Source organism: Taudactylus pleione, unplaced genomic scaffold (assembly GCF_031769625.1).
Source record: "Taudactylus pleione unplaced genomic scaffold, aTauple2 ptg000221l, whole genome shotgun sequence".
NCBI classification, from domain to species: domain Eukaryota; kingdom Metazoa; phylum Chordata; class Amphibia; order Anura; family Myobatrachidae; genus Taudactylus; species Taudactylus pleione.
The window spans coordinates 463,433-488,125 of record NW_028284623.1 but is presented as its reverse complement, the minus strand read 5'-3'; the positions used below and the strand labels follow the sequence as shown (position 1 = coordinate 488,125).

The 24,693-nt window shown below is 45.9% G+C and overlaps 1 protein-coding gene across 1 annotated transcript in view; it reads left to right on the top strand.

Moving 5' to 3' along the window:
* Nucleotides 1-24,693, top strand: part of LOC148517326 (F-actin-monooxygenase MICAL2-like) — a 122,822-nt gene that overhangs the window by 4,712 nt on the left and 93,417 nt on the right. The window contains exons 3-4 of the mRNA XM_088478837.1: nt 444-580; nt 5,490-5,564. Coding sequence (XP_088334963.1) covers nt 444-580; nt 5,490-5,564 — 212 coding nt within the window. The remainder of the gene's footprint in view (nt 1-443; nt 581-5,489; nt 5,565-24,693) is intronic.

The window sequence follows — 24,693 nt, the reverse complement described above, 5'->3', positions numbered from 1 at the left end:
CTTTCCGTGCGGATTTTTACTGTTGAATGCATCTTGTTCGCAGAGCAAATAGAACACACAAACTTCTGCTGATTAAAATGATATGCGGCATGCCTATATTGTGTGTGCGGTGTATCTGCATGCCTATATTGTGTGTGCGGTGTATCTGCATGCCTATATTGTGTGTGCGGTGTATCTGCATGCCTATATTGTGTGTGCGGTGTATCTGCATGCCTATATTGTGTGTGCGGTGTATCTGCATGCAAGATGCTACAGTTTCATTTGCTGTGACTAGTGCTGTTTAACGCGCAAGGACATAAGAAGTATGTGGACTCGTCTGTACAAAGACCCATCCTGGGCAGGGCCTCGGGAATATTTGGCTGTCACAAGGTCATAGTTCTGCTCACAAAATGTATGTCCACACATCCACGTGTTCTGTAACAACTTTACATGTGATGTTTCAGCTCAGACATGGAGTATGTTCCAGAGGAGAATCATGGGAGGATCAGGCCCTGGAGGCTGTCATCCCGGAAAAAGGAGAGACAGTCGGTTGACAGCGATGTCCGCGGAGGTCCGGGTAATCCAGCTACAGCTGTAGAAGGTAAGGAGTCTGTGATAATGGATCTGACATGAATAATAGGGATGGATAAGTGCAGGACCAGACTTGCTAAGGTGTAATATAAGCCGGTGAAATGCGTCCATGCTTTTCTAAGCTCTCGTACTATAAAATCCTAATTGGGATAGAGTCAGAGATCCACACATCAGCTGTAACACTGGGCTTCTCCCTTTGTGTCAGAATACATTAAGCTCCCAGAGACACCGTGATCATGTGATCACTCAGAGCCAATGTCCTGAAAGCTGGCAGGTGGATGATGTCACGGAATGTGTCTCAGGGGAGCACTGTGCGCCTGTCAGCATTTGGGCATATTCACTCTCTTATTAATACTTGGAAATAGAGAAGATGGCTGACCTCAGGTATGTATAGGTGATAGGTCTCCTGTAAGTTATATCTGTCACTTACACACATTAGCAGCAGCCATCTTGTTGTTGGAAGCAGCCTAGTTATTTACTGGGAACTGGTGACATACCTCCCAGGCAAAGAGGGACACAGTATCCCCACCCCAATACCGGCAGGGAAATCTCGACAAACATATAAAAATGGGTATTTGGGATTTGTATACCAACTATATCTCTAATCAGAATGAATAGATATGGGAACACGACCACCAGCAATGCAGCAGGGTTCCTCGGTGTCCACACAGTCTCCAGCATAGTTCAGCAGAGGTGGAATATATTGAGTGCAACCGAGATGGAACTATGGACCTGATTTAGACCCGCTCGCTAAGAAGCGTTCGCTCGTAGCTGGCTGATATTTGCAATCTGCTCATACGTATGCACCGCAATGCGCGTGTGCGAACCACTGCGACAGATCGGGAAGCGCTCGCTCGCCCAGCATTGACAGCCCGGCTGATTGAGTGACAGGAGAGGCCGTTTGTGGTAGGTAACAGGGGCAGGCCACTAGAAACGGGGGAGTGAAGGTCTGAACGCAGGCGTGCCTGAGCGTCTCAACGCCGTTTCAGAGGTATGCATAATTAACAAGCAGCGTCATAGTACACGTCACCTGGCTGTATTTCACACTGAAGTGATCGCAGTGCAGGGTATAGTCAACCTCAAGCGCTGCGATCGCATCCGATGGTGCTCGATGTACCGATGTTTTCATGCACTTCCAGGAGATGACGTGCGCAAGTGGGTGCCTGGTTCATACCAGGAGGGAAAGCTGGGTTATTCCACAATGGAGTCAAGAGGGGTGAGAGGAGCAAAGATGATAGATTAGAGTACAGAGATCCCATATAGACAGTGTGTAGTGAATGTGACATAGCAGGAGGGCGATTCTAGGGTAAACACCACAGGAGACTGTAAGGAGAATGCACTAAGAGAGTGGCAGCTTCCGTTGCTTGGGAGGAGTGTGCCATAAAACACATGGCGTCAGCTGGGCAGCACGATCGTACTTATGAGATCCGGGACCCCTATACCTCCAGCGGTGCAATGTGTTTGTAATAAGCGGTTTTCACTCAAGGGGGGGGGGCTTTCCTGCCCATATAAAGTGGGAGATCTCTGTTTGAAGGATTTTGGTGGGGATGTGAATGGGAAGTGTCTGCCATAGGTATAATAGGTGAGGTAGTATTTGGTAGGGATGTGAATGGGAAGTGTCTGCCATAGGTATAATAGGTGAGGTAGTATTTGGTAGGGATGTGAATGGGAAGTGTCTGCCATAGGTATAATAGGTGAGGTAGTATTTGGTAGGGATGTGAATGGGAAGTGTCTGCCATAGGTATAATAGATGAGGTAGTATTTGGTAGGGATGTGAATGGGAAGTGTCTGCCATAGGTATAATAGGTGAGGTAGTATTTGGTAGGGATGTGAATGGGAAGTGTCTGCCATAGGTATAATAGGTGAGGTAGTATTTGGTAGGGATGTGAATGGGAAGGGTCTGCCATAGGTATAATAGGTGAGGTAGTATTTGGTAGGGATGTGAATGGGAAGTGTCTGCCATAGGTATAATAGGTGAGGTAGTATTTGGTAGGGATGTGAATGGGAAGTGTCTGCCATAGGTATAATAGGTGAGGTAGTATTTGGTAGGGATGTGAATGGGAAGGGTCTGCCATAGGTATAATAGGTGAGGTAGTATTTGGTAGGGATGTGAATGGGAAGTGTCTGCCATAGGTATAATAGGTGAGGTAGTATTTGGTAGGGATGTGAATGGGAAGTGCCTGCCATAGGTATAATAGGTGAGGTAGTAGTTGGTAGGGATGTGAATGGGAAGGGTCTGCCATAGGTATAATAGGTGAGGTAGTATTTGGTAGGGATGTGAATGGGAAGTGCCTGCCATAGGTATAATAGGTGAGGTAGTATTTGGTAGGGATGTGTATGGGAAGTGCCTGCCATAGGTATAATAGGTGAGGTAGTATTTGGTAGGGATGTGAATGGGAAGGGTCTGCCATAGGTATAATAGGTGAGGTAGTATTTGGTAGGGATGTGAATGGGAAGTGCCTGCCATAGGTATAATAGGTGAGGTAGTATTTGGTAGGGATGTGAATGGGAAGGGTCTGCCATAGGTATAATAGGTGAGGTAGTATTTGGTAGGGATGTGAATGGGAAGTGCCTGCCATAGGTATAATAATTGAGGTAGTATTTGGTAGGGATGTGTATGGGAAGTGCCTGCCATAGGTATAATAGGTGAGGTAGTATTTGGTAGGGATGTGTATGGGAAGTGTCTGCCATAGGTATAATAGGTGAGGTAGTATTTGGTAGGGATGTGAATGGGAAGTGCCTGCCATAGGTATAATAGGCGAGGTAGTATTTGGTAGGGATGTGAATGGGAAGTGTCTGCCATAGGTATAATAGGCGAGGAAGTATTTGTTAGGGATGTGAATGGGAAGTGTCTGCCATAGGTATAATAGGTGAGGTAGTATTTGGTAGGGATGTGAATGGGAAGTGTCTGCCATAGGTATAATAGGTGAGGTAGTATTTGGTAGGGATGTGAATGGGAAGTGTCTGCCATAGGTATAATAGGTGAGGTAGTATTTGGTAGGGATGTGTATGGGAAGTGTCTGCCATTGGTATATTAGGTGAGGTAGTATTTGGTAGGGATGTGAATGGGAAGTGTCTGCCATAGGTATAATAGGCGAGGTAGTATTTGGTAGGGATGTGAATGGGAAGTGTCTGCCATAGGTATAATAGGTGAGGTAGTATTTGGTAGGGATGTGAATGGGAAGTGTCTGCCATAGGTATAATAGGTGAGGTAGTATTTGGTAGGGATGTGAATGGGAAGTGTCTGCCATAGGTATAATAGGCGAGGTAGTATTTGGTAGGGATGTGAATGGGAAGTGCCTGCCATAGGTATAATAGGTGAGGTAGTATTTGGTAGGGATGTGAATGGGAAGGGTCTGCCATAGGTTAAATAGATGAGGTAGTATTTGGTAGGGATGTGAATGGGAAGTGTCTGCCATAGGTATAATAGGTGAGGTAGTATTTGGTAGGTATGTGAATGGGAAGTGTCTGCCATAGGTATAATAGGTGAGGTAGTATTTGGTAGGGATGTGAATGGGAAGTGTCTGCCATAGGTATAATAGGTGAGGTAGTATTTGGTAGGGATGTGAATGTATAATAGGTGAGGTAGTATTTGGTAGGGATGTGAATGGGAAGTGCCTGCCATAGATATAATAGGTGAGGTAGTATTTGGTAGGGATGTGTATGGGAAGTGTCTGCCATAGGCATAATAGGTGAGGTAGTATTTGGTAGGGATGTGAATGGCAAGTGTCTGCCATAGGTATAATAGGTGAGGTAGTATTTGGTAGGGATGTGAATGGGAAGGGTCTGCCATAGGTATAATAGGTGAGGTAGTATTTGGTAGGGATGTGTATGGGAAGTGTCTGCCATAGGTATAATAGGCGAGGTAGTATTTGGTAGGGATGTGAATGGGAAGTGTCTGCCATAGGTATAATAGGCGAGGTAGTATTTGGTAGGGATGTGAATGGGAAGTGCCTGCCATAGGTATAATAGGTGAGGTAGTATTTGGTAGGGATGTGAATGGGAAGGGTCTGCCATAGGTTAAATAGATGAGGTAGTATTTGGTAGGGATGTGAATGGGAAGTGTCTGCCATAGGTATAATAGGTGAGGTAGTATTTGGTAGGGATGTGAATGTATAATAGGTGAGGTAGTATTTGGTAGGGATGTGAATGGGAAGTGCCTGCCATAGATATAATAGGTGAGGTAGTATTTGGTAGGGATGTGTATGGGAAGTGTCTGCCATAGGCATAATAGGTGAGGTAGTATTTGGTAGGGATGTGAATGGCAAGTGTCTGCCATAGGTATAATAGGTGAGGTAGTATTTGGTAGGGATGTGAATGGGAAGGGTCTGCCATAGGTATAATAGGTGAGGTAGTATTTGGTAGGGATGTGTATGGGAAGTGTCTGCCATAGGTATAGTAGGTGAGGTAGTATTTGGTAGGGATGTGTATGGGAAGTGTCTGTCATAGGTATAATAGGTGAGGTAGTATCTTACCTGCAGCCATGCCACCAATACAAGATGAGAGCAGTTTGTTCCGAGCACAGAGTGCTGATGTGATGGAGGAGAGCAATCTCGGGAAGTGTAGAGGTTGGGATATGATTTGGTAGATTCCTAAGTATTTATTTAAGTTTATGATTAGAGATTTTAAATCATTTGAGGCTCAGTCAGAGTTTGTGCCTCATGCCTCAGTGATGTAACGATTCCTAGGACATTGATTGGGAGCACTCTCATGTATGTATGTCCAATTTACTCTGTCACTTTGGGTTAATATGACTAAATGGGAATATTATTCTTGGTGAAACGCGCTGTGTGTTGCTGGGAATAGTTTTGCCATTATGCCACAATGAGAAGTGGCAGCGTGCAGTGTACTCCCCCAGGAGGTGATCCGGGCAACAGTTGTCACTGATTATATGACGCTCTCTCCCTCGTCCATTTCAGCTCTTGTTCGCACCAGCAACCTTCCGTCCGTCACGTCAAATCGACCCCAGAGATGGAGAAGGAAAATACAGTCAAGTAAGGAGGCGCAGCCTATATCTGGTATTCTCTATCACGTGTCACTGACATCTTGCAGATTTACCAATAACCATAATACTATAGCTAGACCATACATTGGAGGACCCATCCCTGGCCGGCTATTTCCTATATGCTGTATGTAATAACTCATTGTGCAGCTTTACCAATAACTATAATACTATAGCTAAACCATACATTGGAGGACCCATCCCCGGCCGGCTATTTCCCATATGCTGTATGTAATATCTCATTGTGCAGCTTTACCAATAACCATAATACTATAGCTAGACCATACATTGGAGGACCCATCCCTGGCCTGCTATTTCCTATATGCTGTATGTAATATCTCATTGTGCAGCTTTACCAATAACCATAATACTATAGCTAGACCATACATTGGAGGACCCGGCCAGCTATTTCCTATATGCTGTATGTAATAACTCATTGTGCAGCTTTACCAATAACCATAATACTATAGCTAGACCATACATTGGAGGACCCATCCCTGGCCGGCTATTTCCTATATGCTGTATGTAATAACTCATTGTGCAGCTTTACCAATAACCATAATACTATAGCTAGCCCATACATTGGAGGACCCATCCCCGGCCGGCTATTTCCCATATGCTGTATGTAATATCTCATTGTGCAGCTTTACCAATAACCATAATACTATAGCTAGACCATACATTGGAGGACCCGGCCGGCTATTTCCTATATGCTGTATGTAATAACTCATTGTGCAGCTTTACCAATAACCATAATACTATAGCTAGACCATACATTGGAGGACCCATCCCTGGCCGGCTATTTCCCATATGCTGTATGTAATAACTCATTGTGCAGCTTTACCAATAACCATAATACTATAGCTAGACCATACATTGGAGGACCCATCCCTGGCCGGCTATTTCCCATATGCTGTATGTAATAACTCATTGTGCAGCTTTACCAATAACTATAATACTATAGCTAGACCATACATTGGAGGACTCGGCCAGCTATTTCCTATATGCTGTATGTAATAACTCATTGTGCAGCTTTACCAATAACCATAATACTATAGCTAGACCATACATTGGCGGACCCATCCCTGGCCAGCTATTTCCCATATGCTGTATGTAATAACTCATTGTGCAGCTTTACCAATAACCATAATATTATAGCTAGACCATACATTGGAGGACCCATCCCTGGCCGGCTATTTCCCATATGTTGTATGTAATAACTCATTATGCAGCTTTACCAATAACCATAATACTATAGCTAGACCATACATTGGTGGACCCATCCCCGGCCGGCTATTTCCCATATGCTGTATGTAATAACTCATTGTGCAGCTTTACCAATAACCATAATACTATAGCTAGCCCATACATTGGAGGACCCATCCCTGGCCGGCTATTTCCCATATGCTGTATGTAATAACTCATTGTGCAACTTTACCAATAACCATAATACTATAGCTAGACCATACATTGGAGGACCCATCCCTGGCCGGCTATTTTCTATATGCTGTATGTAATAACTCATTGTGCAGCTTTACCAATAACCATAATACTATAGCTAGACCATACATTGGAGGACCCATCCCTGGCCGGCTATTTCCCATATGCTGTATGTAATAACTCATTGTGCAGCTTTACCAATAACCATAATACTATAGCTAGACCATACATTGGAGGACCCATCCCTGGCCGGCTATTTTCTATATGCTGTATGTAATAACTCATTGTGCAGCTTTACCAATAACCATAATACTATAGCTAGACCATACATTGGAGGACCCATCCCTGGCCGGCTATTTCCCATATGCTGTATGTAATAACTCATTGTGCAGCTTTACCAATAACTATAATACTATAGCTAGCCCATACATTGGAGGACCCATCCCTGGCCGGCTATTTCCTATGTGCTGTATGTAATAACTCATTGTGCAGCTTTACCAATAACCATAATACTATAGCTAGACCATACATTGGAGGACCCATCCCTAGCCGGCTATTTCCCATATGCTGTATGTAATAACTCATTGTGCAGCTTTACCAATAACCATAATACTATAACTAAACCATACATTGGAGGACCCATCCCTGGCCGGCTATTTCCCATATGCTGTATGTAATAACTCATTGTGCAGCTTTACCAATAACCATAATACTATAGCTAGACCATACATTGGAGGACCCATCCCTAGCCGGCTATTTCCCATATTCTGTATGTAATAACTCATTGTGCAGCTTTACCAATAACCATAATACTATAACTAGACCATACATTGGAGGACCCATCCCTGGCCGGCTATTTCCCATATGCTGTATGTAATAACTCATTGTGCAGCTTTACCAATAACTATAATACTATAGCTAGACCATACATTAGAGGACCCATCCCTGGCCGGCTATTTCCTATATGCTGTATGTAATAACTCATTGTGCAGCTTTACCAATAACCATAATACTATAGCTAGACCATACATTGGAGGACCCATCCCTGGCCGGCTATTTCCCATATGCTGTATGTAATAACTCATTGTGCAGCTTTACCAATAACTATAATACTATAGCTAGACCATACATTGGAGGACCCATCCCTAGCCGGCTATTTCCCATATGCTGTATGTAATAACTCATTGTGCAGCTTTACCAATAACTATAATACTATAGCTAGACCATACATTGGAGGACCCATCCCTGGCCGGCTATTTCCCATATGCTGTATGTAATAACTCATTGTGCAGCTTTACCAATAACCATAATACTATAGCTAGACCATACATTGGAGGACCCATCCCTGGCCGGCTATTTCCCATATGCTGTATGTAATAACTCATTGTGCAGCTTTACCAATAACTATAATACTATAGCTAGACCATACATTGGAGGACCCATCCCTGGACGGCTATTTCCCATATGCTGTATGTAATAACTCATTGTGCAGCTTTACCAATAACCATAATACTATAGCTAGCCCATACATTGGAGGACCCATCCCTGGCCGGCTATTTCCCATATGCTGTATGTAATAACTCATTGTGCAGCTTTACCAATAACCATAATACTATAGCTAGACCATACATTGGAGGACCCATCCCTAGCCGGCTATTTCCCATATGCTGTATGTAATAACTCATTGTGCAGCTTTACCAATAACCATAATACTATAACTAAACCATACATTGGAGGACCCATCCCTGGCCGGCTATTTCCCATATGCTGTATGTAATAACTCATTGTGCAGCTTTACCAATAACCATAATACTATAGCTAGACCATACATTGGAGGACCCATCCCTAGCCGGCTATTTCCCATATTCTGTATGTAATAACTCATTGTGCAGCTTTACCAATAACCATAATACTATAACTAGACCATACATTGGAGGACCCATCCCTGGCCGGCTATTTCCCATATGCTGTATGTAATAACTCATTGTGCAGCTTTACCAATAACTATAATACTATAGCTAGACCATACATTAGAGGACCCATCCCTGGCCGGCTATTTCCTATATGCTGTATGTAATAACTCATTGTGCAGCTTTACCAATAACCATAATACTATAGCTAGACCATACATTGGAGGACCCATCCCTGGCCGGCTATTTCCCATATGCTGTATGTAATAACTCATTGTGCAGCTTTACCAATAACTATAATACTATAGCTAGACCATACATTGGAGGACCCATCCCTAGCCGGCTATTTCCCATATGCTGTATGTAATAACTCATTGTGCAGCTTTACCAATAACTATAATACTATAGCTAGACCATACATTGGAGGACCCATCCCTGGCCGGCTATTTCCCATATGCTGTATGTAATAACTCATTGTGCAGCTTTACCAATAACCATAATACTATAGCTAGACCATACATTGGAGGACCCATCCCTGGCCGGCTATTTCCCATATGCTGTATGTAATAACTCATTGTGCAGCTTTACCAATAACTATAATACTATAGCTAGACCATACATTGGAGGACCCATCCCTGGCCGGCTATTTCCCATATGCTGTATGTAATAACTCATTGTGCAGCTTTACCAATAACCATAATACTATAGCTAGCCCATACATTGGAGGACCCTTCCCTGGCCGGCTATTTCCCATATGCTGTATGTTATAACTCATTGTGCAGCTTTACCAATAACTATAATACTATAGCTAGCCCATACATTGGAGGACCCATCCCTGGCCGGCTATTTCCCATAAACTGTATGTAATAACTCATTGTGCAGCTTTACCAATAACCATAATACTATAGCTAGACCATACATTGGAGGACCCATCCCTGGCCGGCTATTTCCTATATGCTGTATGTAATAACTCATTGTGCAGCTTTACCAATAACTATAATACTATAGCTAGACCATACATTGGAGGACCCATCCCTGGCCGGCTATTTCATATATGCTGTATGTAATAACTCATTGTGCAGCTTTACCAATAACCATAATACTATAGCTAAACCATAGATTGGAGGACCCATCCCTGGCCGGCTATTTCCCATATGCTGTATGTAATAACTCATTGTGCAGCTTTACCAATAACCATAATACTATAGCTAGACCATACATTGGAGGACCCATCCCTGGCCGGCTATTTCCCATATGCTGTATGTAATAACTCATTGTGCAGCTTTACCAATAACCATAATACTATAGCTAGACCATACATTGGGGTACCCATCCCTGGCCGGCTATTTCCTATATGCTGTATGTAATAACTCATTGTGCAGCTTTACCAATAACTATAATACTATAGCTAGACCATACATTGGAGGACCCGGCCAGCTATTTCCTATATGCTGTATGTAATAACTCATTGTGCAGCTTTACCAATAACCATAATACTATAGCTAGACCATACATTGGAGGACCCATCCCTGGCCGGCTATTTCCCATATGCTGTATGTAATAACTCATTGTGCAGCTTTACCAATAACCATAATACTATAGCTAGACCATACATTGGAGGACCCATCCCTGGCCGGCTATTTCCTATATGCTGTATGTAATAACTCATTGTGCAGCTTTACCAATAACCATAATACTTTAGCTAGACCATACATTGGAGGACCCATCCCTGGCCGGCTATTTCCCATATGCTGTATGTAATAACTCATTGTGCAGCTTTACCAATAACCATAATACTATAGCTAGACCATACATTGGAGGACCCATCCCTGGCCGGCTATTTCCCATATGCTGTATGTAATAACTCATTGTGCAGCTTTACCAATAACTATAATACTATAGCTAGACCATACATTGGAGGACCCATCCCTGGCCGGCTATTTCCCATATGCTGTATGTAATAACTCATTGTGCAGCTTTACCAATAACTATAATACTATAGCTAGACCATACATTGGAGGACCCATCCCTGGCCTGCTATTTCCCATATGCTGTATGTAATAACTCATTGTGCAGCTTTACCAATAACCATAATACTATAGCTAGCCCATACATTGGAGGACCCATCCCTAGCCGGCTATTTCCTATATGCTGTATGTAATAACTCATTGTGCAGCTTTACCAATAACTATAATACTATAGCTAGACCATACATTGGTGGACCCATCCCCGGCCGGCTATTTCCCATATGCTGTATGTAATAACTCATTGTGCAGCTTTACCAATAACCATAATACTATAACTAGACCATACATTGGAGGACCCATCCCTGGCCGGCTATTTCCCATATGCTGTATGCAATAACTCATTGTGCAGCTTTACCAATAACCATAATACTATAGCTAGACCATACATTGGAGGACCCATCCCTGGCCGGCTATTTCCTATATGCTGTATGTAATAACTCATTGTGAAGCTTTACCAATAACCATAATACTATAGCTAGACCATACATTGGAGGACCCATCCCTGGCCGGCTATTTCCCATATGCTGTATGTAATAACTCATTGTGCAGCTTTACCAATAAGCATAATACTATATCTAGACCATACATTGGAGGACCCATCCCTGGCCGGCTATTTCCTATATGCTGTATGTAATATCTCATTGTGCAGCTTTACCAATAACCATAATACTATAGCTAGACCATACATTGGAGGACCCATCCCTGGCCGGCTATTTCCCATATGCTGTATGTAATAACTCATTGTGCAGCTTTACCAATAACCATAATACTATAGCTAGACCATACATTGGAGGACCCATCCCTGGCCGGCTATTTCCCATATGCTGTATGTAATAACTCATTGTGCAGCTTTACCAATAACTATAATACTATAGCTAGACCATACATTGGAGGACCCATCCCTGGCCGGCTATTTCCCATATGCTGTATGTAATAACTCATTGTGCAGCTTTACCAATAACCATAATACTATAACTAGACCATACATTGGAGGACTCATCCCTGGCCGGCTATTTCCCATATGCTGTATGCAATAACTCATTGTGCAGCTTTACCAATAACCATAATACTATAGCTAGACCATACATTGGAGGACCCATCCCTGGCCGGCTATTTCCTATATGCTGTATGTAATAACTCATTGTGCAGCTTTACCAATAACCATAATACTATAGCTAGACCATACATTGGAGGACCCATCCCTGGCCGGCTATTTCCCATATGCTGTATGTAATAACTCATTGTGCAGCTTTACCAATAACCATAATACTATAGCTAGACCATACATTGGAGGACCCGGCCGGCTATTTCCCATATGCTGTATGTAATAACTAGGGGTGTGCACCGGCCACTTTTCGTGTTTTGTGTTTTGGTTTTGGATCTGGATCTTTCTTCGTGTTTTGGATCTGGATTGGTTTTGCCAAAACCACCCTTCCGTGTTTTGGGTTCTGGGTTTTGTGTTTTGGATCTGTATTTTTTTGAAAAAAAGCATAAAAACAGCTAAAATCACAGAATTTGTAGGTTTTTCTGCTCCTATGCTATTATTAACCTCAATAACCTTAATTTCCACTAATTTCCAGTCTATTCTGAACACCTCACACCTCACAATAGTGTTTTTATGTCCAAAAGGTTGCACCGAGGTAGCTGGATGACTATGCTAAGCGACACGAGTGGGCGGCACAAACACGTGACCCATCTAGGAGTGACACTGCAGTGGCAGGCAGGATGGCAGTTAGAAAAACTAGGCCCCAAACTGTACATAATGCAAAGAAAAAAAGAGGTGCAAGATGGAATTGTCCTTGGGCCCTCCCACCCACCCTTATGTTGTATAAACAGGACATGCACACTTTAACAAATCAATCATTTCAGCGCCAGGGTCTGCCACACAACTGTGGCTGAAATGATTGGTTCGTTTGGGCCCCCACAAAACAAGCTGGCAATTAATGTGTCCCTGCACAAACTGGCTCTACGGAGGCAAGATGTCATCCTCATCCTCCTCATCCACCGATTCCTCACCCTCTTCAGTGTGTACATCCTCATCCTCACAAAGTATTAACTCGTCCCCACTTGAATCCACCACCACAGGTCCCTCTGTACCTTCTGGAGGCTGGTCTCCCTGGAAGAGCTGATAATTCATTTTGATGAACATCATCTTCTCCACATTCTGTGGAAGCAACCTCCTACGCCTTTCGCTGACAAGGTTCCCGGCTGCACTAAACACTCTTTCGGAGTACACACTGGAGGGGGGGCAACTCAGGTAAAATAGAGCCAGTTTGTACAGGGGCCTCCAAATTGCCTCTTTTTCCTGCCAGTACAGGTATGGACTGTCTGACATGCCTACTTGGATGCTGTCACCGATGTAATCCTCCACCATTCTGTCAATGGTGACAGTATCATATGCAGTGACAGTAGACATGTCAGAAATTGTTGCCAGGTCCTTCAGTCCGGACCAGATGTCCAAACTTGGTCCTGCCTGCCCTGCGTCACCGCCAGCGGGTTGCTTAGGATACCTAAGTTTTTTCCTGGCAGCCCCAGTTGCGGGAGAAAATGAAGAAGGAGCCGTTGACGTGTCACGTTCCGCTTCAGCTGACAGTGTGTTCACCAGCAGGTCTTTGCACCTCTGCAGGCTTGTGTCGGCCGGAAAGAGAGACACCACATAGGCTTTAAACCTAGGATCGAGCACGGTGGCCAAAATGTAGTGGTCTGATTTCAACAGATTGACCACCCTGGAATCCTGGCAAAGCGAATGAAGGGCTTCATCCACAAGTCCCACATGCCGAGCGGAATCGCTCCGTCTTAGCTCCTCCTTCACTTTCTCCAGCTGCTTCTGCAAAAGCCTGATGAGGGGAATGACCTGACTCAAGCTGGCAGTGTCTGAACTGACTTCACGTGTGGCAAGTTCGAAGGGCTGAAGAACCTTGCACAACACGGAAATCATTCTCCACTGCGCTTGAGTCAGGTGCATACCCCCTCCTTTGCCTATGTCATAGGTGGATGTATAGGCTTGTATGGCCTTTTGCTGCTCCTCCATCCTCTGAAGCATATAGAGGGTTGAGTTCCACCGCGTCACAACCTCTTGCTTCAGGTGATGGCGGGGCAGGTTCAAGAGTGTTTGCTGGCGCTCCAGTCTTCGGCACGCAGTCGCTGAATGGCGAAAGTGGCCAGAAATTTTTCGGGCCACCCAAAGCGTCTCCTGCACGCCCCTGTCGCTTTTCAGAAAATTCTGCACCACCAAGTTTATTGTGTGAGCAAAACATGGGACGTGCTGGAATTTGCCCAGATGTAATGCCCGCACAATATTGGTGGCGTTGTCAGATATCACAAATCCCCAGGAGAGTCTAAGTGGGGTAAGCCACTGGGCGATGATTTCCCTCAGTTTCTCTAAGAGGTTGTCGGCGGTGTGCCTCTTACTGAAACCGGTGATACACAGCGTAGCCTGCCTTGTAACGAGCTGGCGTTTCTGAGATGCTGCTACTGGTGACGCTGCTGCTGTTGCTGCGTAAGGTGATACATCTACCCAGTGGGCTGTCACAGTCATATAGTCCTTAGTCTGCCCTGTTCCACTTGTCCACATGTCCGTGGTTAAGTGGACATTGTGTACAACGGCATTTTTCAGGACACTGAGGACACTTTTTCTGACGTTTCTGTACAGTCTCGGTATCGCCTGCCTAGTGAAGTGGAATCTAGACGGGATTTGGAACCGGGGACACACTACCTCCATCAATTGTCTAAATCCCACTGCACTAATGGCGGATACCGGACGCACGTCTAACACCAACATAGCAGTCAAGGCCTCAGTTATACGTTTTGCTTCAGGATGACTGCTGTCGTACTTCATCCTCCTCGCTAAGGACTGTTGGAGGGTCAATTGTTTAGTAAAAGTAGTGGTGTTCCTACTTCCTCTCTGGGATGATGAACGACTCCCAGCAGCAGCAGCAACAGCAGCAGCGGCAGCAGTAGGCGTAGCAATGCAGGATCCTCCGGAGGAATCCCGGATAGGAGAGTCAGTCATGCCAGTGATATGGCCTGCAGGACTACTTCCGATCCTGACTAAGGAGGAAATTGACGAGGAGGGAGTTGACGGTGTGGTTTGCAGGCGCTTGGATACAACAGGACAACGGGATTTAGGTGTCCCTGGACTGCTTACGGTCTGAGCCAAAGTTTCTGAACTTGACAGTAACTTTTTATGAACGCGCTGCAGGTGCCGTATAAGGGAGGATGTTCCTAGGTGGTTGACGTCCCTACCCCTACTTATTTCACCTTTACATATGGTACATATGGCAAGACAGTTGTTGTCCGGATTTGGATAGAAATATTGCCAGACCAAAGAGGTGGAATGTTTGGTCTTCTGCCCAGGCATGACCGTGATGGGCTTTTTCATCCCACGGACAACAACTGTCTCCCCCGGAGCCTGATTTAAACAAACCACATCACCATCAGAATCCTCCTCGCCAACTTCCTCCTCAGCGCCAGCTACACCAGTATCCTCATCCTGTTGTACTTCAACAGTGACATCTTCAATTTGCATATCAGCAAGTGGACTGTGGGTGCTCCTTTCAGCACTTGCAGGGGGCGTGCAAATGGTGGAAAGAGCCACCTCTTCCCGTCCAGTGCTGGGAAGGTCAGGCATCGCAACCACCACCACACTTGGACTCTCTTTGGGGATTTGTGATATCTTCTTAGAAAGCACAGTTCTTCGCTGTGCTTTTGCCAGCTTAACTCTTTTGATTTTTTTAGTGGGAGGAGTGCTTCCATCGTCATGTGAAGCTGAACCACTAGTCATGAACATACTAGGGATCGACCTTAGCCGTTCCTTGCCACTCCGTGTCGTAAATGGCATATTGGCAAGTTTACGTTTCTCTTCAGCTGATTTAAATGTCTTTTTCAAGGTCATTTTCCTGAACTTTGCCATTTGGGATTGTATGTGCCCTCTACTATGACATTGGGCATCGGCCTTGGCAGACGACGTTGATGGCATGTTATCGTCTATGTCATGACTAGTGGCAGCAGCTTCAGCACTAGGAGGAAGTGGTTCTTGATCTTTCTCTATTTTATTTTTATCGGAGAAAGTTTGGTCCTCCATTTATGTTATATCGATTTGATATATACGTGCGGCTAAACACAGAAAATAAATTTTTTTTTGGTTCGGACTGGAGTGTACTTTGTGGGTTACAGCACCCTTTAACGGTCAAGCCAGCCGGCCCTTTACTTATGACACAGGCGCACTCTTGGCACTACTTTGTTGATGCACGTGCGGCTACTGCGCACACAATTCACAAACACAGAAAATAATTTTTTTTTGGTTTGGACTGGAGTGTACTTTGGGGGTTACAGCACCCTTTAACGGTCAAGCCAGCCGGCCCTTTACTTATGACACAGGCGCACGCTTGGCACTACTTTGTTGATGCACGTGCGGCTACTGCGCACACAATTCACAAACACAGAAAATAATTTTTTTTTGGTTTGGACTGGAGTGTACTTTCGGGGGTTACAGCACCCTTAACGGTCAAGCCAGCCGGCCCTTTACTTATGACACAGGCGCACGCTTGGCACTACTTTGTTGATGCACGTGCGGCTACTGCGCACACAATTCACAAACACAGAAAATAATTTTTTTTTGGTTTGGACTGGAGTGTACTTTCGGGGGTTACAGCACCCTTTAACGGTCAAGCCAGCCGGCCCTTTACTTATGACACAGGCGCACGCTTGGCACTACTTTGTTGATGCACGTGCGGCTACTGCGCACACAATTCACAAACACAGAAAATAATTTTTTTTTAGGTTTGGACTGGAGTGTACTTTCGGGGGTTACAGCACCCTTAACGGTCAAGCCAGCCGGCCCTTTACTTATGACACAGGCGCACGCTTGGCACTACTTTGTTGATGCACGTGCGGCTACTGCGCACACAATTCACAAACACAGAAAATAATTTTTTTTTTGGTTTGGACTGGAGTGTACTTTCGGGGGTTACAGCACCCTTAACGGTCAAGCCAGCCGGCCCTTTACTTATGACACAGGCGCACGCTTGGCACTACTTTGTTGATGCACGTGCGGCTACTGCGCACACAATTCACAAACACAGAAAATAATTTTTTTTTTGGTTTGGACTGGAGTGTACTTTCGGGGGTTACAGCACCCTTAACGGTCAAGCCAGCCGGCCCTTTACTTATGACACAGGCGCACGCTTGACACTACTTTGTTGATGCACGTGCGGCTACTGCGCACACAATTCACAAACACAGAAAATAATTTTTTTTTGGTTTGGACTGGAGTGTACTTTCAGGGGTTACAGCACCCTTTAACGGTCAAGCCAGCCGGCCCTTTACTTATGACACAGGCGCACGCTTGGCACTACTTTGTTGATGCACGTGCGGCTACTGCGCACACAATTCACAAACACAGAAAATAATTTTTTTTTGGTTTGGACTGGAGTGTACTTTCGGGGGTTACAGCACCCTTTAACGGTCAAGCCAGCCGGCCCTTTACTTATGACACAGGCGCACTCTTGGCACTACTTTGTTGATGCACGTGCGGCTACTGCGCACACAATTCACAAACACAGAAAATAATTTTTTTTTAGGTTTGGACTGGAGTGTACTTTCGGGGGTTACAGCACCCTTAACGGTCAAGCCAGCCGGCCCTTTACTTATGACACAGGCGCACGCTTGGCACTACTTTGTTGATGCACGTGCGGCTACTGCGCACACAATTCACAAACACAGAAAATAATTTTTTTTTGGTTTGGACTGGAGTGTACTTTCGGGGGTTACAGCACCCTTTAACGGTCAAGCCAGCCGGCCCTTTACTTATGACACAGGCGCACGCTTGGCACTACTTTGTTGATGCACGTGCGGCTACTGCGCACACAATTCACAAACACAGAAAATAATTTTTTTTTAGGTTTGGACTGGAGTGTACTTTCGGGGGTTACAGCACCCTTAACGGTCAAGCCAGCCGGCCCTTTACTTATGACACAGGCGCACGCTTGGCACTACTTTGTTGATGCACGTGCGGCTACTGCGCACACAATTCACAAACACAGAAAATAATTTTTTTTTAGGTTTGGACTGGAGTGTACTTTCGGGGGTTACAGCACCCTTAACGGTCAAGCCAGCCGGCCCTTTACTTATGACACAGGCGCACGCTTGGCACTACTTTGTTGATGCACGTGCGGCTACTGCGCACACAATTCACAAACACAGAAAATAATTTTTTTTTGGTTTGGACTGGAGTGTACTTTCGGGGGTTACAGCACCCTTTAACGGTCAAGCCAGCCGGCCCTTTACTTATGACACAGGCGCACGCTTGGCACTACTTTGTTGATGCACGTGCGGCTACTGCGCACACAATTCACAAACACAGAAAATAATTTTTTTTTAGGTTTGGACTGGAGTGTACTTTCGGGGGTTACAGCACCCTTAACGGTCAAGCCAGCCGGCCCTTTACTTATGACACAGGCGCACGCTTGGCACTACTTTGTTGATGCACGTGCGGCTACTGCGCACACAATTCACAAACACAGAAAATAATTTTTTTTTTGGTTTGGACTGGAGTGTACTTTCGGGGGTTACAGCACCCTTAACGGTCAAGCCAGCCGGCCCTTTACTTATGACACAGGCGCACGCTTGGCACTACTTTGTTGATGCACGTGCGGCTACTGCGCACACAATTCACAAACACAGAAAATATATTATTTTTTTAGCACTTGGGGGGAGCACCCCTGATGGACAGAGCACCCCCTGGACAACACTACAGCACCCCTTTAGGACTGGGACACTGCACAGGACTTTGGAGTGGACACAGCCCCTATGGAGAACTGACTGCACAACACAGTCCAGCCAGCCCCTATGGACTTTGAAGTAGTGGACACAGCCCCTATTAACAACAGCAGCACAGCACAACACAGCCAGCCCCTATGGACTTTGAAGTAGTGGACAACAGCAGCACTACACTACACTACACTACACAGCACTAACTCCCACCCTCCCTCTTCACTGTCCACAGCCGAGTGAGAAAATGGCGCCGACGCGGGTACCTTATATAGGATCCAAAACCCGCGAGACTCGGAAGGCGGGATGATGACGTTTTGCCTCGATGTCAGATCCGAGTCAGGCGGGAAAAGTCGAGCCTGACTCGGATCGGACTCGGATCGGGGGGGCTCGGGGGGGTTCGGATTTCAGAAATCCGAACCCGCTCACCCCTAGTAATAACTCATTGTGCAGCTTTACCAATAACCATAATACTATATCTAGACCATACATTGGAGGACCCATCCCTGGCCGGCTATTTCCCATATGCTGTATGTAATATCTCATTGTGCAGCTTTACCTATAACCATAATACTATAGCTAGACCATACATTGGAGGACCCGGCCGGCTATTTCCCATATGCTGTATGTAATAACTCATTGTGCAGCTTTACCAATAACCATAATACTATAGCTAGACCATACGTTGGAGGACCCATCCCTGGCCGGCTATTTCCCATATGCTGTATGTAATAACTCATTGTGCAGCTTTACCAATAACTATAATACTATAGCTAGCCCATACATTGGAGGACCCATTCCTGGCCGGCTGTTTCCCATATGCTGTATGTAATAACTCATTGTGCAGCTTTACCTATAACCATAATACTATAGCTAGACCATACATTGGAGGACCCGGCCGGCTATTTCCCATATGCTGTATGTAATAACTCATTGTGCAGCTTTACCAATAACCATAATACTATAGCTAGACCATACGTTGGAGGACCCATCCCTGGCCGGCTATTTCCCATATGCTGTATGTAATAACTCATTGTGCAGCTTTACCAATAACTATAATACTATAGCTAGCCCATACATTGGAGGACCCATTCCTGGCCGGCTGTTTCCCATATGCTGTATGTAATAACTCATTGTGCAGCTTTACCAATAACCATAATACTATAGCTAGACCATACATTGGAGGACCCATCCCTGGCCGGCTATTTCCTATATGCTGTATGTAATAACTCATTGTGCAGCTTTACCAATAACCATAATACTATAGCTAGACCATACATTGGAGGACCCATCCCTGGCCGGCTATTTCCCATATGCTGTATGTAATAACTCATTGTGCAGCTTTACCAATAACTATAATACTATAGCTAGACCATACATTGGAGGACCCGGCCAGCTATTTCCCATATGCTGTATGTAATAACTCATTGTGCAGCTTTACCAATAACCATAATACTATAGCTAGACCATACATTGGAGGACCCATCCCTGGCCGGCTATTTCCCATATGCTGTATGTAATATCTCATTGTGCAGCTTTACCAATAACCATAATACTATAGCTAGACCATACATTGGAGGACCCGGCCAGCTATTTCCCATATGCTGTATGTAATAACTCATTGTGCAGCTTTACCAATAACCATAATACTATAGCTAGACCATACTTTGGAGGACCCATCCCTGGCCGGCTATTTCCCATATGCTGTATGTAATAACTCATTGTGCAGCTTTACCAATAACTATAATACTATAGCTAGACCATACATTGGAGGACCCATCCCTGGCCGGCTATTTCCCATATGCTGTATGTAATAACTCATTGTGCAGCTTTACCAATAACCTTAATACTATAGCTAGACCATACATTGGAGGACCCATCCCTAGCCGGCTATTTCCCATATGCTGTATGTAATAACTCATTGTGCAGCTAAAACATATCTAACTCGCCAAGTTTATCATAGAAAACTGGAGACTTTGTCATCCTCTATACTCCAGGTAACAGAAAGATTGTTAGTAGCTCCTTGTATATCAGCTGCTTACATATACTAATGTATTGTGTTGTTATGTTGCTCTGAAGCCCCGGGCTGGCTGTGGTGAAGCAGTAGTGTACAAAGTGCCGCTGTACCCAGGGCCGTTCTCCCCGACTGCGTGGCGATGAGTAACCAAACGCTGGTGGGCCAAGAGAGTCGGACCCCAGCGCAGAGACATTACGGAGCGCCGCCATCACAGGCTCGGCGCTCAGGCAGCGACATGGTGTGTTAACCTCCGGAGCAGCATGAGGGGGAGCTCGCCACTCAGCGACAGACATTGACTGTGGCAATGGAGAACGTTAACCCCCTGTATGGCAAACCTGGGAAAGGTAGTCACATATCCCCAGCAATGGAGGAAGAGATCCCAGCGCTGGGGAATGGCAAGAAAGAACGCCCAAAGTTTAGCACTGGGCACAGTATATAACATATAGAGATATATATGTATAAAATGTATTTAGGGTTTAAATGTACAGGTATACTGCATATTAAGTAATATTGTACTTACCTATAACCTGGGGCCTAGGGGGGTGTGGAGCCCACCTTGGGCTGCTGGTTTCCCCAGTCCCCCTCCCAGGAAAGCGGGATGTCCTGCCATGCAGCCTTCTGCATCAGAGCGGTATGAGGAGATGCAGGGAGAGCTGGCTGTCAGGCCCCGGTATGGCTTCTCCTCAGTTTTATGTTCAGTAGTCGGGGGGTTGGGGTGAGGAGAAGGCAATATATACGTCTTCCTCATAGGCTACTCACAGATGCTGGCGAGACCTACTCCAGGGCGCGGAGTCTAATCCACTGGATGGTATTCCCCAGTGACCCCTCCAAGCGGGATTGGGGTTTCGCTGCACCAAGTGAACAGGTCGCAGCCCCTGGAGTAGGTATCTGAGAGTAGCAAGACAACAAGGACAAGACCACAAATGTACTGGAGGATAACTAGAAGAACTAGCAAGATGGGGAAGTTGCCAATAGCGATGGGGACAACTCTGGAACTCCACATAATGTTTGCCATGGATACTGCACTGGGGAACCAGATGCTGCATGGTAAGTAGTACTGCGTGGTACATCCAGTCGCTGACCATGGGTATCCAGACGCTAAGTAGCGACGGGTAACAGCTTGATGATTTTGATAATATGTAAAGGGTGACTGGGTCTCCAGACGCAGTAGAGTGATGGATGACAGCTTAGAGTGGACCAGATGCTGTATAGTGATGGATGACAGCCTCGAGTGGACCAGATGCTGTATAGTGATGGATGACAGCTTAGAGTGAACCAGATGCTGTATAGCGATGGATGACAGCTTGGAGTGAACCAGATGCTGTATAGCGATGGATGACAGCCTCGAGTGGACCAGATGCTGTATAGCGATGGATGGCAGCTTAGAGTGGACCAGATGCTGTATAGTGATGGATGACAGCTTAGAGTGAACCAGATGCTGTATAGTGATGGATGACAGCCTCGAGTGGACCAGATGCTGTATAGCGATGGATGACAGCCTAGAGTGGACCAGATGCTGTAGAGTGATGGATGACAGCTTAGAGTGAACCAGATACTATATAGTGATGGATGACAGCCTAGAGTGGACCAGATGCTGTATAGCGATGGATGACAGCCTAGAGTGGACCAGATGCTGTATAGCGATGGATGACAGCCTAGAGTGGACCAGATGCTGTATAGCGATGAATGACAGCCTAGAGTGGACCAGATGCTGTATAGTGATGGATGACAGCTTGGAGTGAACCAGACGCTGTATAGTGATGGATGACAGCCTCAAGTGGACCAGATGCTGTATAGCGATGGATGACAGCCTCGAGTGGACCAGATGCTGTATAGCGATGGATGACAGCCTAGAGTGGACCAGATGCTGTATAGCGATGGATGACAGCCTCGAGTGGACCAGATGCTGTATAGCGATGGATGACAGCTAATTGTTTTATTGGAGCTCCAAGAGCTCCCGCTCTGTGGTCAGGAGACTGCTACTTAGGGATTGTGTAGCTAAAACATATCTAACTCGCCAACTTTATCATAGCTTCATTTTAGACTGTCATTCTCTATACTCCGGATAACAGAGAGATATTGCTCTTTGTAATTAGCTGTTTTAGTAGCTATGCAACCCAAATTTGGTTAGAGAGGGTGACAAGATCCCCCAGCAGAATTCTGGAAGTAAAGTCTTGGAGGGAACCAATTCTTTCTCCAGAGTTGCAGGTACCTGGTATATGGTTACCTGCCCAGGTGGTCTCAGGCACAGGGGAGTAACCACTCCCCATCGTCCATTAGGGACAATGTTAAATGCGTGCATGTACAGTATATGCACACGACATGCACTTAGCGTGATTGGTTAAGGAACCGAGGCGGAATTACCACCTGTGCTATTGTTTGTTAGAACTGGATAAAAAGAAGGTCTGCGTGTTCTGATTGTGTGTCCTCGGACCTTCCAGAGAGGAATGTACTTCTGTGACCAGCGCTGTAACTAGCACTCTGGCCACCCGGTGCCAGCCCCGCCCCTTTGTGCATGACGTCGCATATAGGGGGTGGAGCCCCGCCGGCAGCCGGAACCCCAGCAGCAGTGCATAGAAAGTCTTCAAGCAAACAGGGCATGGTGTCTGCCTCTAGCATATAACGGACACTACAGGCAGGCACTGCTACATTCATTCTGGCTGCAGGGTGCCTGCCTCTAGCATATAACGGACACTACAGGCAGGCACTGCTACATTCATTCTGGCTGCAGGGTGCCTGCCTCTAGCATATAACGGACACTACAGGCAGGCACTGCTACATTCATTCTGGCTGCAGGGTGTCTGCCTCTAGCATATAACGGACACTACAGGCAGGCACTGCTACATTCATTCTGGCTGCAGGGTGCCTGCCTCTAGCATATAACGGACACTACAGGCAGGCACTGCTACATTCATTCTGGCTGCAGGGTGCCTGCCTCTAGCATATAACGGACACCACAGGCAGGCACTGCTACATTCATTCTGGCTGCAGGGTGCCTGCCTCTAGCATATAACGGACACTACAGGCAGGCACTGCTACATTCATTCTGGCTGCAGGGTGCCTGCCTCTAGCATATAACGGACACTACAGGCAGGCACTGCTACATTCATTCTGGCTGCAGGGTGTCTGCCTCTAGCATATAACGGACACTACAGGCAGGCACTGCTACATTCATTCTGGCTGCAGGGTGCCTGCCTCTAGCATATAACGGACACTACAGGCAGGCACTGCTACATTCATTCTGGCTGCAGGGTGCCTGCCTCTAGCATATAACGGACACCACAGGCAGGCACTGCTACATTCATTCTGGCTGCAGGGTGTCTGCCTCTAGCATATAACGGACACTACAGGCAGGCACTGCTACATTCATTCTGGCTGCAGGGTGTCTGCCTCTAGCACCTAACGGACACTACAGGCAGGCACTGCTACATTCATTCTGGCTGCCGGGTGTCTGCCTCTAGCACCTAACGGACACTACAGGCAGGCACTGCTACATTCATTCTGGCTGCAGGGTGCCTGCCTCTAGCATATAACGGACACTACAGGCAGGCACTGCTACATTCATTCTGGCTGCAGGGTGCCTGCCTCTAGCATATAACGGACACTACAGGCAGGCACTGCTACATTCATTCTGGCTGCAGGGTGTCTGCCTCTAGCATATAACGGACACTACAGGCAGGCACTGCTACATTCATTCTGGCTGCAGGGTGTCTGCCTCTAGCACCTAACGGACACTACAGGCAGGCACTGCTACATTCATTCTGGCTGCCGGGTGTCTGCCTCTAGCACCTAACGGACACTACAGGCAGGCACTGCTACATTCATTCTGGCTGCAGGGTGCCTGCCTCTAGCATATAACGGACACTACAGGCAGGCACTGCTACATTCATTCTGGCTGCAGGGTGCCTGCCTCTAGCATATAACGGACACTACAGGCAGGCACTGCTACATTCATTC